At 42.0% G+C, this 16,054-nt stretch overlaps 1 protein-coding gene and 1 pseudogene across 1 annotated transcript in view; one reads left to right on the top strand and one right to left on the bottom strand.

The window, feature by feature from the left end:
• Acrc (acidic repeat containing) overlaps positions 1 to 16,054 on the bottom strand; it is a 34,324-nt gene that overhangs the window by 13,105 nt on the left and 5,165 nt on the right. The window contains exons 4-7 of the mRNA XM_005401708.1: positions 15,730 to 16,048; positions 14,599 to 14,659; positions 6,754 to 6,800; positions 6,188 to 6,224 (exon numbers count right to left, since the gene is read on the bottom strand). Of these exons, the coding sequence (XP_005401765.1) occupies positions 6,188 to 6,224; positions 6,754 to 6,800; positions 14,599 to 14,659; positions 15,730 to 16,048 (464 nt within the window). The remainder of the gene's footprint in view (positions 1 to 6,187; positions 6,225 to 6,753; positions 6,801 to 14,598; positions 14,660 to 15,729; positions 16,049 to 16,054) is intronic.
• On the top strand, positions 9,760 to 10,245 carry LOC102010691 (annotated as a pseudogene).

Genomic DNA, 16,054 nt, shown 5'->3' with positions numbered 1-16,054 from the left:
TCTTGTCGATATTAATCTTAGCTCTTGTTTATGTCTTATAATGTTTGCAGTCATTGAGGTTATCAGGTTCCTGTACATGGCATATCTTTATTCTACTCATTTCCCCTTCCCCTCCTCACCCCTCTTACCCTTGTTCCCCTGGACCACTTTCCTATCGCAAAAAAGCCATCCCCTTGCCCCCTTCTACCCATCCTTTATCATTCTCTTTGGTTGTACTTTGCCTCACTCAAATGAGACATACCACATGATATTCAAGGTTGTGTGACTGGTTTATTTCACTCAACATTGTCTTTTCTAGGTGCATTCATTTTCTTACAAATGTCTCAAATTTATCCTTCTTTATAGCCTAGTAATATTCCATTATGTAGTTACCACATTTTCTTTATCTAACTGTCTGTTGATGGATATACAGACTGCTTCTAGGATTTAGCTATTATGAACTGTGCTGCTATAGACATTGGTATGCATGTATTGCTGTGGTATGATGTCTTATGCTCTTTGGGGAAGATACCTAGCAGGGGGTCACTGGATCATATAGAACCTAGTTCATTCAGTTTTAAATGTTGCAGACCACTACAAAGAGGCTCTGAGCAGGATTTAATATTAACCAGTTGGCTTTCCATGTTTACTTGTAAGCTGTCCGAAGCTTAGGCACTTTGTCTGAAGATGGGCAGTGGACTCATAGTAAATGAACCTGTATGAGTCACTAGTCACCACTGAGGCATGTATTGGCCTGTGTAGCTGTGACACCTTAAAGGACAAGATAAGGTCACAGCTGAGGAAGTCTGGCTTCAACCCCAATTAACTTAAAGGAGACTGCAGCTGCAGGCTCCACACTCCTACAATAAATACCAACCTAAAGATAAGGTAGTTCTCCTGACTGACATAATTTACTACGTGGGAAAATTCTCCAAAGGTCCTGCTCAGATTACCTCGTTTTCTTGAGTATCTCACTCCTTTGTAAACCAAATAAATATAGGCTGCCCAGAGAAGTCTTTGTCTTAACCCAGAGAATCTCAAAGTCTGTAAGAGAGTTAGACCTTCCTAGAGCCCTATAATCATTTCAATTGTCTCATTTTATTTAAGCCCTCGCTGTCCACTCATTTGGGAGACTGCAGGCCTGATCAGCCTGCAATAACTAAGGATTATTAACCCAATATTTAAGTCTGTTGCAGGGCTCACAGTCAATAGTCTCTGATTTGGACACAGGATACAAAACAGCTCCCAGCAGAGACATCTGCTGCCAAAGCAGTTTTCAAAGGCACCATCTTGACAGGAGCAGGAACAGAAGCAGGAGCAGGAGCCTTTAAAAAGAACATCCCATATGGCTCTATCCTGAAACTTACAGATTTTAAGGGGAAAAGCAGCCACAAAAGGGGAAATCACTGGCACCCCTGCTTGCTTCCCAGCTGGAACTCAGCAAAATGATCTCAATGAGAAGACTGTTTCTCATTTACCTTTTGAAATTCAGATGCTAAAAAATCTTAAAGTGTTGTTAATAATGGGGACCATTTACTGTAAGAGTTTTACAGAATGTTTTGGATACATATCAATTGACACCACATGATATCAGGTATCTAGCACAAACATGCCTGTCTCCTGCGCAATTTCTTCATTTTGATGTACAATTAAAAAATCTTATTTCGGCCAGGCATGGTGGCGCACGCCTGTAAACCTAGCACCTGGGAGGCTAAGGCAGGAGGATCATTCTGAGTTCAAGGCCAGCCTGGGCTACAAAGTGAGCACAAGGCCAGCCTGAATTGCACAGCGAGACCATGTCTCAAAAAAAAAAAAAAAAAAAAAAACCACCTTATTTCAGAGCAGGTTCATATAAACAGAACGGGTCCTAATCCACATCCAGAAATAAATGAGGAGATGCCTTCCGGAGATCAGCCCCAAGGTCCTGACGAACTATATTCACAATTGGCAAATTTACTAAAAAGGGCATGGACAACTACTCCAGAGGGTGGGACTCCCATGCAGTCCTCACATATCCTTTAAGGCCCTAAAGAACGCTTTACTCAATTTGTGGCTAGACTACAAGAAACCGTTCACAGACAGCTTTCAAACACACAAGCTGCAGACATTTTAATTCTACAACTGGCATAGGCAAATGCTAATCGAGACTGAAAACAAGCTTTAAATCCTGTAAAATGAACCAATGATTTGACAACATGTTCGAGCTTGTCAGGATATTGGAACTGAATCATATAAGACAACTATGATGGTTCAGGTTATAGCTAATTTTGCTAAGGCAAAAGGGGGTACTATAAAATGTTTTAACTGTGGAAAAATGGGACATATTAGAAAAAAATATAGAGTTCTTATTGGACTTAATGGGACAGTCACTGCAACTGTGCCATTCAGCCCAATTTCTCTTCTGCTTCTAATAGCCCTAATCCAGCTTCCTACCTGGAGATTCTGTGGGTTGGGGTGGTACTTAGTATGCACAGGTTTGATGATGTTGGTTCTGGTTTGTCAATTATTCATCCTCACTAATCCCTCCCTGTGCTCTATTGACTGTTAGATGTTTTGAACATCAGCCCTGCTGTCTTAGTTACTTTTCTTGTTCCTGAGACAAAATACCCAACATCCACACGTTAAAGGAGGAAAAGTTTACTTAGTTTACAGTTTCTAGAGGCTTCAGTCTATAATCAGCTGGCTCCAAGGCAGGGTGGCACATCCCTTAAATTGTATCCAGGCTCCCAGGATTAGGATGGTGCCACACCAATCAGTGGACTGATTTAGTAATCACCCACGCTTAATTCTAGTACCCTTAATCCTAGCATTGTACCATGAGTCAATCACACACCCTAGATCCAGCCACCTCTGAAAAAGCCCCACCTATGACCACATGAGGCTTGGGGGGCACATCTAGACACAAGCCATTAACACCTGCCTACAGGCCCCTGAATGTCAACATGTCCAAAAATGAACTCATCATTTTCCTCCCCAGATCTATTCTTCCTATAGTCTCCTCTATATAGAAGCCACCTGGAACTGTACCAAGACCTGTGGGCACTCCTGGTGGGCCCCATAACATGGATTTTCTTTAAATGTTGGTTTAATGTCTACCTGGCAGCAGGTGGAATAAACTTAATTTTTCTATTTAAAAATCAGGTACAGCCGGGCGTGGTGGTGCACACCTGTAATCCCAACACTTGGGAGGCTGAGGCAGGAGGATCAACATGAGTGGGAGACCAGCCTAGGCTACAAAGTGAGTTCAAGGCCAGTCTGAACTACACAGTGAGACCCTGTCTCAAGAAGACCAACAACAACAAAAAAGTCAGGTACATCGTTATTATCGAAGACTTTATTATGAACAATATTATAAACCAAAATATTTCTTAGGACCCATGGTAGACCATTTAAGATGCAAATAACAGTTATGGAAATACTTTTTGTTCAAGTCATCAAAGTATGCACCTGAAGAAGGGTGAACTTTCCAGTGTAAAAAATCGTATTTCAATAAACTTTACTAAAAATGTGTAATTAATAAAACTTGATAATTTCCAATTAATGGTTCTATATATTGCCTTATTTGGTTTTAGAATTCAAGCTGACTTCAACTGATGACTTTAAATGACTTTCCACATACTCATGTCAGGTGTGACACTAGTTACTTACATGTTGCAAAAACAGGTTATGTGCTCACTTTGGCAGCACATACACTTAAAAAAAAGTAGAGGTTACGGGTGCAATTTAGTGGTAGAAAAAGTACTCAATATGAAAGAGGCCCTGGATATGATCCACAGCACCATATATGCACAAGAAATGAACTCAGCCTCTTATTAACTTGGGTTGGGGGTGAGGCCCTGGGTTCAATCATCAGCACCAAAAACAAACAAAGCCTAACAAAACTTTCAACAGAGACAATGAGAGGTAGCCAGAAAAAAAAAACTTTTTTACCTAACAGCACTATTTGGCTTAATGGGGAAAGAGGAGGAAATTCCCAGTTCACATTCCCTCGCTATTCCAAGGAGTTAATGTGAAAACCATAGTAAAGTGACACATGCTTTGGATTTATTCCAGTAATTTTTCCAGCACTTCCTATCACTGATACCTACACAATGACCCTTCATCTCACTCTGGCCAGAGCGGAGGGCTGACCATAGGATTGAGGGTAGATAGGTTGGAAGCTAAGTTAGGCTAAATCACAGAGAGCTATAAATAGTGAGTTACGCAGCTTGACTTTTATATGATAAGCTATTTGAATTAGGCATCGATATCAAAGCAATGCCTCAGGAGGTTCTTCTGGAAATGCTGTGCAAGGTGGATCAGAAGAAAGAAAAACCAGGGTGAGGGATCCACTCTTTTGACTAGTGGAGATTGGAAGCTAAGGCAAGTCATAGAAACATTTTAAGGAAGAAACTGACCAGAGGTAATGGGCCAGGAATAAGAAATCTAATATTTTGAATCTGGTTGTAAAGTCAACCATTATTGGCCGGGCTTACAGCTCAGTGGCACAGCGCCTGCCTGGCAAGCGCAAGGTCCTGAGTTCTGTTCCCAGTACCAAAATAAATAAATAAATAAATAAATATTATGATACTGGTAAGTACGACAGTGATCACAGAGTGAATGTGATATTTACTCTTAAATCTTCTTACCCAGAACATCAAAGTTTTCTCCTTTAAAAAAGGTCAAGTGGGGCAAGGAGGAAAAATGGCAGAGTAGCGAGTACGAAAAACTCAGCTTCTCTAGGACAGGGTCTAGAGTCTAGAAAATGGCAGCACTGGGAGGAATCAAAGTGATAAGGTATCAAGGAGCCAGGAGGGAACTGAGAAAAGAGAAAAAAGGACTAACAGATATAGAAGAAATAGAACACACTGCAGAGAAGTGAGGGGACCCTCTGCAAACTGTAGCTGAGAGCAGCTGGCCAGCCACCATCTGGGTGACAGAATGAAACTAAATCTTTTCCTTCGTGGAGAACCACACTGGGACTGAGAGAATCAGTGACAGTTGAAGTCTGCAAGGAAAACACAGGATACTGCTTCCAGAGCGGCCTTCTGGGTGTAGCCTCAGCACTTGGAAGGCTGAGGCAGGAGGATTGCTGCGAGTTCAAGGCCAACCTGGGCCACAAAGTGAGTTGAAGGCCAGCCTGAAATACACAGCAAGACCCTGTCTCTAAAAAAAAAAAAAGAAGAAGAGGAGGAGGAGGAGGAGGAAGAAGAAGAGGAAATCAAGTAACAAATACCACCATGGCTGTGGTGAAAAAGGAATCCCCCTTCATTGTTGGTGGGAACATAAACTAGTACAACCATTATAGAAATCAGTATGGGGCTTTCTCAAAGAACTGAACTTAGAAATTCCATATGACCTAGCTATCATCCTACTAGGTATCTTCCCTGAAGAGCTTAAGACAACATACTACAGTGATACATGCATACCAATGTTTATAGTAGCCCAATTTATAATAGCTAAATCCTGGAAGCAGCCTGTATAGCCATCAACAGATGATTGGATGAAGAAAATATGGTAACTATATATAATGGAATACTACTTGGCTCTAAAGAAGGACTAATTTGAGACATCAGCAGGAAAATGGACACAGCTAGAAAATATAATGTTCAGTAAAATAAACCAGACACACAAACTTAAATATTGCATGGTATCTCTTAAAGTATAAGGAGAATGATAAAGGATGGATAGAAAGGGACAAGGGGATGGATCTCCTGCAATAGGGAAGTGGTCCAAGGGAACAAGGTTAAGGGGTGAGGAAGAGGGGGAGGGGAGATAAGTAGAATAAAGTTATGTCATGTACAGGAACCTGATAACCTCAATCAATGTAAATATTATATGCCATAACATGAGCTAAAATTAATAAACCCAAGAATGAAAATCAGGATAGGGAGCCAGGTGTAGTGGTGCACGCCTGCAATCCCAGCACTCAGGAGGCTGAGGCAGGAGGATCGTTGCAAGTTTGAGACCAGCCTGGGTTACAAAGTGAGCTCAAGGCCAGCCTGAACTGCACAGCGAGACTCTGCCTCAAACAGACAAAAAAAAAAAAAAAAAATCAGGATAGGGGAATTAAAGAAAGGGGAAAGGAGATTAAAATAAAGAAACAAGCTGTGGTATGCACATATACCTACTCCCCAGGATGATTATAAACTGCATGTACTGCAAACATGTGCTAATAAAAATTTTAAAAGTAGAAAGAAAAAAGTCAAGTTTCAGTAGTTCTACTTACCTCATCTCTCTTTTCTTTACTCCCTTTCTGACCACAGCTAAATCAGAGAAAAGGAGAAGAGTATTAGGAAGCATGTGAAACATGATAAAATCTGGTTGCCCATGTCTTTAACTTCTCAAAGCCAAAGTCCATAAATCATAGCTGGTAAAATTTACATCTACCTAGGGCTGGGGGTGTGGCTCGCTGGCAGAGCGTGTGCCTACATACATAAGCCCTTGGGTTCCAGCCCTAGCACACACACACCAAGAAAGAAAAAAACCTAAAACAAAAAACACCTCCCCTGCAAAACAGGAAAAGAAGCAAAGAGAATTTCCTCTGCTCCAGACAGGAGGGAAATAAACTTCATTTGACCAACTCAAGAGTCTTAAAAGAAACAATCCTAGGACCCGCTTATGTCAAACATCCCAAATGGGGCCAGGGATATATCAGCAGCACAAATGCCTGCCTGGCAAGCACAAGGCCCTGAGTTTGAATCCCAGTACAAAAAAAAAAATACCAAATGTTTCAGTCATCTGTACAAAGATACTTCAACTTGTACCTTACTGCTCAGAGTAGGCTCTACTTACTGGATTCGGATTTTCCACTCTCGCTTGAGGGCTCACTAACAATGTAACTGCAAAGATAACAAAGATGATTTTAATAGAGGCAAAGGGAACAAATAAAATAGAATTTCTAACCATGAAAAAAAAAAAAACCAAAGATGATTTTTAAAAGTGGGCCATCAACATCATAAGCGACCAAACATCAAAAATTTCAAGTACATGAAGAGAATAAACAATCAGAGTTTCTGAAATGTATAAGGTTGGAAGGGCTTTAAGCCTTTATGAAATTAAGATCACAACAGAGGAGGTGAAAAAAATTATAGGTAACAAGCTGCTCTTCCCTTTACTGCTGAATGAAAGCTAAAGGAAGAGTATCAGCGGAGCATCAGCTACCAGGGAAAAGGCTGTTTTCTGCCAGGGATTTATTTCTACTTAAAGACGTAAAAAAAAAAATCCTGAATCCTGAGAAAGGGGCCACAGTGCGCTGGGATGAAGCTCAGTGACAGAGAGCTTGCCTAGGATGCATTAGGCCCCAGGTTCACATCCCAGTGAGGGGCAGGGGTACAGGGAAAGGGCTTGAGAATGAAGAGACTAGGTAAACCCCAAAGGGCAAAAGGGCTCAGAGGTCCTCTTTGGGTATCACTGCTTTGAGAGGGCCTACTTATTAGGATTGCCAGCTAGGTAAATGGACAGGTACTTGAGTCTGTTTCATAAGGAGCCCATAAAGGTGAGATACGTTCACTCACCTGAATCTTTCTACAAAGGATAATATCATATCACATACAGTCTACATATTACTATCAATTAAAAATAAATAAATACTAAAAAGAGTGGCTTCAGGGCTGGGGATGTAGCACAGTGGTGGAGTACTTGCCTAGCATGTGTGAGGCCCTGGGTTCCATGCCAAGAACTGCAAAAAATGAAATAAAAAGAATGCAGCCACGGCTGCTGCCTGCGGTGAACCCACAATGTCGGCATCTCCTGCTTGTCTGCCTCACGTTTGCCCAGCAGCCACGGCACTCATTTCCACTGCCCTGTGGCGGGCCACTCCGTCTGTTGCTACAACTTACCAGATAACTATGCAATACTGCCTGAAGTGAAGCCAAAGCAAATTCCTGCTCAGGCCCGTTCAGCTCACCACACAGCAGCGTATGAAATACACCGTTATCAGCTCCTCATTTCACACATCCAAAATTCAGCTCAGAGGACTCATGCTGCAATAACAGCCTTACTGGTGAAGGCTGGCTACCTCACAGGTGATCTTATCATTAGTTATCACAGAGGAGATGAAAATACTAAAGGAAGTAGACATAATAGCTACAAGGAAGTTTAGATTTTATAGATAAAGAGACACAAGCACTTTAGGATATTTAGTTTGACCTAGAGATCAATAATGAACTAACTATATACTTCAGCCTTTCAAGATAGAAGTTGGCAGCCAGGCACATGCCTGTAATTCCAGCATTCAGGAGGCTGAGGCAGGAGGATCACTGTGGGTTTGAGGCCAGCCTGGGCTACACAGTGAGCTCAAAGCTTGCCTGAACTACATACTGAGACCCTGTCTCAAAACAATAACAACAAAGAAACGTACAAGCTGGCTCATCTCCTTGACTAAATTTCCTATTTTTCAATCACTGTACACTTTTATTATTCAAGTTTTTTTCATCAGGGATACAAACTCTTACTGGTTTTTCAACTATGGGTCAATATAACCTTGGTTATCAGGAAAAAAAAAAAAAAAAAACCCTTTGTTATCAGAATGTAGCACTATATACAAACTAAAAAGTGATTCTTACCTCATCTATTTCTTACACACATACACATTTTTTGAGAGCATAGGCAGAAGGAACAAGTAATTAGAAATATGACCAAAAAAGTTACATGACAGAGAGCCCACCCTAATCCCTAAAGGCAAAATATCAAATTCTGGGCTAGACAATAATGAACAGGAGGCTCACGTTATTGTTACTAGAAAATATATTCACTGCAGGAAGAGTTGGTTTAACCAGAACTCTACTATGAGCAGACTAAGAAAATATATTAGGAAGCTTTGAAAATACATAAAAAACCAGGTGTGGAAGCACACACCTGTGATTCTAACCCTGACAGGCTGAGACAGGAGGATAGCAAGTTTGAGCCTAGCCTGGGCAACTTATCAATTTAGAAAAGCCCTGTTTCAAAAGAGGCCGGAGATGTAGCTCAGTATAAGGCCCTGGGTTCAATATCCAGTACCTCAAAAAAAAAAAAAAAAAAAAAAGAAGATACATTAAAAAAATCCCCCCAAAATCTTTTTTATTTTGTTTTGATTTGTTTTGTTTTGGTTTTTGGTTTTTTTGAGACAGGGTCTTGCTTGTACTCTGGGCTGGCCTCGAACTTATGGCAATCGTCCTGCCTCATCCTCCTGAGTGCTGTGATTACACGCATGTGCCACCACACCCAGCTCAAAAATCTTATGAAGGATCCAAAACAAATCTTCTCTTTAAAATGGGGATAACAGGGCCAGGTATATAGCTCAGTGGCACAGCGCCTGCCTTGCAAGCATGAGGCTGTGGGTTCAATTCCTGGTACCAAAAAATAAAAAATAAAAAAATAAAAAAAATAAAATGAGGGTAACAAAAAATAAAAAATAAAAAGGGGGCAACAGAGACAGGCCCAAAATGGGGCGCAATAGCCAGCCATGGTGGCACATACCCATAATCCCCATCAGAAAATTGAGGCAGGAAGATCACCAGTTTCAGGCCAGACTGGACCAAATAGAAAGTTCAAGGCCAGGCTAAACTACAGGGAAGGGGGGCAATGAACTATACAGACTATATATGCTTTCACATGATTACAGAGAAAGATCTAGAAGAAGTAGTACAAAATTATTGCTTCTGGCCAGGTGTGGTGGCGCAAGCCTGTAATCCCAGCACTCAGGAGGCTGAGGCAGGAGGATCGCTGTGAGTTCAAGACCAGCCTGGGCTACAAAGTGAATTCAAGGCCAGCCTGAAATACACAACAAGACCCTGTCTCAAAAAAACAACAGGAAGTATGTCGGCCCCATTTGAGGAGCGTAGTGGGGTGGTTCCGTGTGGGAGGCTGCGGGGCCAGTGGTACCAGACCTTGGAGGAGGTATTCACTGAAGTTCAGGTGCCACCGGGCACTCGTGCGCAGGACATCCAGTGTGGCTTGCAGAGCCAGCATGTGGCGCTGGCTGTGGGTGGCCAAGAGATCCTAAAGGGCAAACTCTTTGATTCAATAGCTGATGAAGGAACATGGACTTTGGAGGACAGAAAAATGGTCTGCATTGTTCTCACTAAGACAAAGTGAGATGCAGCAAACTGCTGGACTTCTCTTCTAGAATCTGAATATGCTGCTGACCCTTGGGTGCAACACCAAATGCAGAAAGAAAATTGCATTTTCCTTGGAAAGGTTCCAGAAAGAAAATCCTGGTTTTGACTTCAGCGGAGCAGAAATCTCAGGAAACTACGCTAAAGGTGGACCAGATTTCTCAAACCTTGAGAAATAATTGCTATTTTTTTAATGCATTCTGTGGATCCTAATAAATGTTACCAATTTAATCAAAGGAGCAGATTAAATAATAGAAGAAAACTATGGATGCCTGCAGTTAACAAATTATAAAATATTTAAACGTGGTTTTAAAATTGTATTTAAACATGATTTACATAAGAAACGTATACGACAAGAGCTATTCTATGGGTATACGATTAACTTTTTGGACTTATTTTTGTTCAGCATGAAGTTTTATATGCTACATTTTACTAATTTCATATTTAATTGGCTGCGGATATAGCTCAGCTGCTTAAGTGCTTGACTAGTAAGTGCAAGGTCACAAGTTCAATTCCCAGTACCAAAAATATATATATATATATATATTTAACTGTATTTTTACTACAAAAAACATTAACAATATATGTAATATTAAATGAAAGTATGCCATCAGGGAAAAATTACTCTTCTTCGCTAAATGTGATGCAGGAATGACATTCAATAAGCTCTTTGAAATAGAAAAAAAAAAAACAACAACAAAAAACAGGGCCAGGGATATGGCCTTGCTTAGGAAGCACCAAGGTCCCAAGTTCGATTCCTAGTACCAAAAAAAAAAATCCAAACAACAAAAAACTCCCAACCCTACCACCAGTATTTCCACATATCATCAAGGCTATCTTTCTGCTTATCTCTTTTGTGAGCTGGGCGTCTCGCTTTTTTGCTTAGCCTGGTCTCGAACTTCTTGGCTAAGCAATCCTCCAGCCTCCACCTCCTGGGTAGCTGGAATTATAGGTTAGCTCCACTGCACTGGTTTCCTCAAGGTCATATTGTTACAGCACTAACAAACCAAAATTCTTAGGCTAGAAAAGCCAGGTGGATATCAAAGAATACTTGTTAGGCTCTGACTGGTCCTCCATCTCCTGCCTTATACTGGCTTCTGCTTTCAGACTGTCCCATGCCCCTCACCCTTCACTCTGCTGACAGGCAGATACTGGTACCTCATAGGGTACTGGGAGAAGACAGACAGACGCTCTACCAACCTATCTGCAACCATACGGGGCTCTGCATTCTCTGTTATTAACAGGGAACAAACACAGTGTCCCTGACACTGTCAAAGGCCACTATACCATTTTCTTTGTACTTTGCATCACTTCCCTTATAGCATTCTCAAGGCTGGTTTTTGTTTGTTTTGTTTGTTTTGTTTTGTTTTCTGAGACAAGGTCTCGCTATATAGTTCAGGCTGGCTATGAACTCTCAGTGATCCTCCTGCCTCAGCCTCAGCCTCCTGAGTATTGCGATTAGACCTGCACCACCACACCTGGCTTTAAGGCTATTATTGCTGCACTTCTAGCACTCTGTGCTGGGTTATTGCTTTCTTCTTTCCTGGACATTCATTCTATCGCTAAACCCCATGCCCCTCAATTTTTTATTAATAGCCTTGAGCTCTCCACTGAACTCCAGCTGTCTTGACATCCTGGGTCTTTATTTATGAAGCATTTAAAATATAACACAGCCAACACAGAATTCTAGATTTCCTCCCTCAACTATGTGCCTATTCCAGTCTTACCCATCTCAGTCAATGGCACCATGATTCATGCAGTTAAAGTAAACCAAAAACTTGGGAGCTATCCTTTATGTCTTTTCCTTAGCTCCCACATCCCATCTATAAGCAAACCTGTTGGCCCCACCTCTATATTTCACCTAAGACATTTATGTACCTCTTAGAAAAAAAAACTACCAAACTAAGATATGCCATCAAATGTACACTGCATGCCAATTTCAGCAATGCAAAATGATGTTCCAGAAATGAGGAACTACTGAGCTGGGGATGTAACTCTGTGGGAGAGCATTTGCTAGTGTGTCCAAGGCTCTAGACTGGGTCCCCAGCACTGCAAAAATAACAGAATAAAAGCACACCTACAGTCCTAGCACTCTTGGAACTTGAGGCAGGAGGATCTCAAGTTTTAGCCCAGCTTGGGCAATTTAGTGACTTAAAAAGACCCTATCTCAAAAAGGGGTGGGGGGGATGTAGAGCAGTGCAAAGGCCCTGGGTTCAATTCCCAGCACCTAAATAAATACAAAAAGAACAACTGATAAACTATAATATATTGTGTGTTTATCTAAGTCTCCCCACTATTAACAACCCACCAGTCTACCATTATTTCTCACCTAGACTTCTACAATATCAAGTTCTTGGGCCTCAATTGTAAAAGAAACAGTTTTTTCCTAGGGCTATGGTGAAAAGTAAGTACGATAATATCTGCCCTCCTCTGTATGTCTATGGGATCATCCCTTTTGTCCATCACAACATTTACCATAGCCAAAATTGCTAGCTTATGTGTTTCTTCTCCCACCCCTGGTTAGGTAAACTATGTAAAGACTTGGAATTATTTATTATTGTTATGCACATTGTTCAATGAAGAGTCAGGATTCACGGCCAGGCATGGCAGCACAAGTCTACAGTCCCAGCACTTGGGAGGCTCAGGCAGGAGGGTCAAGTTGAAGGCCAGCCTGGACTGCACAGTGAGTTCCAGGACAGCCTCAATTACACAGTGAGACTCTGTCTCAAAAGAAGAACAAACCAAAAAGTCAAGATTCAATAAATAAGACACACAAGTTTAAATATCACATTGTTTCTCTTGTATGAGAACTCTACAGGAAAACGAGGAGCACAATGGAGAAGTATGAAGAACAAGTTCAGTGGGAAGGGGGACAAGGGAAAGGCAGAGGGAGGGAAAGAGATAAAAAAAAAACAAAGAATGGAAGAAAAAAATAGAAACAAAGCTTCTCTAATCGGAGAGAGGAAGGACTGAAAGGAGGGGAGGGGAATGGGGGGAAAAAGAACCAAGATATGTTATGTACAGGTACAAATTCCCTATGATAAATGTAAGCACTATGTACGGCAAATATGCACTAATAAAAAAATTTTAAGATAAAAACAGATTGAAACAATTATTTATTTGTAAAGTTCTTTATAAGCAAAACACCCTTTATCAAACATAAAGCAAGTATTTTTCCAGTTCTTTTATTTGCCATCTTTGTCTTTTGTTTGACATTTAACTCAGAAAATTTTCCCATCCTGAAATCATTGCAAACAAAATTTGTTTTTTGTGACATTTTTAGTAGCTTCATTTTTTTATATTTAAATATTTGACCATGTGAAATTTATTTTGGTATGTGTTATACATTAAGAAGTCAACTCAATTTTTCCCAAGTGGTTGGCCAATTATCCTCAAATTTTCTACTGATTAATCCATCTTTTCCCCACTGATCTGAGAACATTTTTATCATAAACTAAATTTTCATATGTATTAGGTTCTTTGCAGACTTCTGTTCTACGGTTAGTGCCTTCCTCCATAAGGTACACTTCCATGCCTGTCTGTGAGAGATGAAAACAGCGCTGCTCTTAGAAGAGAGACCACTTAGAAGAGACAGAAAGTTATTTTCAAATAACTCCTGTAGGGGGCTCGGGATTTAGCTCAGTGGCACAGCACCTGCCTGGCAAGCACAAGGTTGTGAGTTCAATTCCTGGTACCAGAAAAAAAAAAAAAAAAAAACACCACAACTCCTGTAGCAGGGCTCGGTGGTATACACCTGTAATCCCAGTACCCAGGAGGCTGGTGCAGGAAGATTAAAAGTACAGCCTGGGTGATTTAGTGAGACTCTCACAATAAAAGTAAAAAAGAGCTAGGTGCCGGGCATGTGCCAATTCGAGCCAGGAGCTACAAAGTTAGTTCAAGGCCAGCCTGAACTGCATAGCGAGATCCTGTCTCAAAAACACAAAGAAAAAAGGGGGGATGTGCTAGGGGCATAACTCAGTGGTAGAGCACCTCTGGATTTAACCCCCAGTATCTAAAGGGGAAGAAAAACAAACTTACTGCAGCTGGGGATATAGCACAGTGGCACAGCGCCTGACTGCCGAACACAAGGTCCTGAGTTCAATTCCAAGTGCCAAAAAAAAAAAAAAAAAACTTACTGCAATCTCAGGGGGAAAAAAATACTCCATCTAGGTCTCTCAAGAGAGCAGCACTATCAACAATGGGATAGAAGTTAGATAACAGCAGGTCTAAATTTCATCAGAACAAATAACGTTCTAAAAATTACACACATTCATTAATGCAGTATATTGCTTCACGGAGTTGTGACTGCCAGGCCACTAACAGAAATATACAGAAGACTCGTGCATTGTACAGGAGGCTGGACTCCAGCTTCTCGGATCCTTTTTACAATTCTCATTTTAAGATTTAGCCAACTTATACGCTGTGGATTCTAAATGAAATAAACATATTTTTTGAGAAAGCTGTTTCACCAAAACAGTAAGACTAAACTAAGACAAAATTTAAAAATAAACTAAAAGAAAATAGAACTTTCAATTCTCACCAGTCATCCTGACTCTGTAACCGGTCAGATGGGCCAGGCTCTTCTTCGGGCTTGTCCATTTCTGTAGTCAAGACAAAGATATACTTTCGAAAAATCAGAACTTAGAACCAACGAGATACTTCTACATTCTGCATTTATCTGTGGGCAGTTGCTTCACTCTCATGTATCTTTCTGAGACAGGGTGTCACTATGCAGTTCAGGATGGCCTTGAATCTACTTTGTAGCTGAGGCTGGCTTTAAGCTCACAGTGCTCCTCCTGCCTTAGCCTCCCAAGTGCTGGGAACACACGCCTGCTCCCCCACACCCAGCGCTTTACCCTAATTTCAAGCTCAAGCCTTACTTTGAAAGGTTTTTTTGTTTGTTTGGGGTTTTTTTGGCCTGCCCACCAGAACTGGCAGTTGATCCAATGTATTCACACTGAGCTACATCCCCAGCCTCACTTATTTCTTAATTTTGAGACTGGGTCTTGTTAAATCGCTAAATTGTCCAGGATGGACTCGAATTTGCGATTCTTCTGCCTCAGCCTCTCCAGCCTTCCAGTGTACTGGGATTACTGGGGTGCACCACCACTGGAGGCATGAGAGGCATTTTAAATTTGTGTTTTTGCAGGCTTTCCCTGGATGAGAAAACTAGAGGAGCCCTGGCAATGGCACTTGCCTACAGTCGCAATACTCGGGAGGCTGAGGCATGAGAATTAAGCCCGTAAGTCTATAAGCCCTCCGCCCCACAAAGCACCCCTAGAGGAACGAAGCCTCTCACCTCCCTCAACCTGCTTCACCAGGCTTCCTTGCCGATTAATCAGCGAAGTCCAAAGCAAACTGGCCCCCCTAAAATTAAGTCATTTCAAATGCCACCCCTTAGGGAGGCTGCAAAGACATTCATAGCCCAAATTAGATAAAAATTTCCCTCCCGGTAAGGCCTCAGCGTTTCCTTACCCCTATTCAGTCCTCTCAATCCCAAAGGGATTCCAATCCCCACACCCCCAGCCGATCTTCCCCGAAGACATTTTTCACCTAGTATCAGGCATCAACTCCTCCCCCCTTCTCACTCCAACCTCTCCTTATTCAGGACCCAAACCCGGTCTTTACAAAACAGACCATCACGGCCCTCCCAGTACCCCTTCAGTCCAACCTCCTCCAGCTCCCGCCCTTCCACCGCTGCCCTCCCACGGCTGTGGTTTAACAGCCGCGGAGAGCCGCGGAGAGCCGCGGACAGCACCGCCGAACGCGCGAAACACGAGCCGGTGAGCCCCCTGCTGGCTTTCACAATGGGGTCTTGACTCGCCACATTCCGCGACGCGGCTGGGCTCCCACCAATCAGGCGTCGAATGCGCTACCCTTCCCCCAACTACTGCCACCTCACTCAGGCTTCCACCAATGAGGCCTCGAACCGTCCACCCTTCCCCCATCACCTCCACCTCAGCAGCGTTCCAACCAATCAGGCCTCGAATCTGCCA

Source organism: Chinchilla lanigera, unplaced genomic scaffold, assembly GCF_000276665.1.
Source record: "Chinchilla lanigera isolate Chin_1 unplaced genomic scaffold, ChiLan1.0 scaffold00074, whole genome shotgun sequence".
In the NCBI taxonomy this organism is placed as follows: Eukaryota; Metazoa; Chordata; class Mammalia; order Rodentia; family Chinchillidae; genus Chinchilla; species Chinchilla lanigera.
This window is presented reverse-complemented; position numbering and strand designations above follow the sequence as displayed.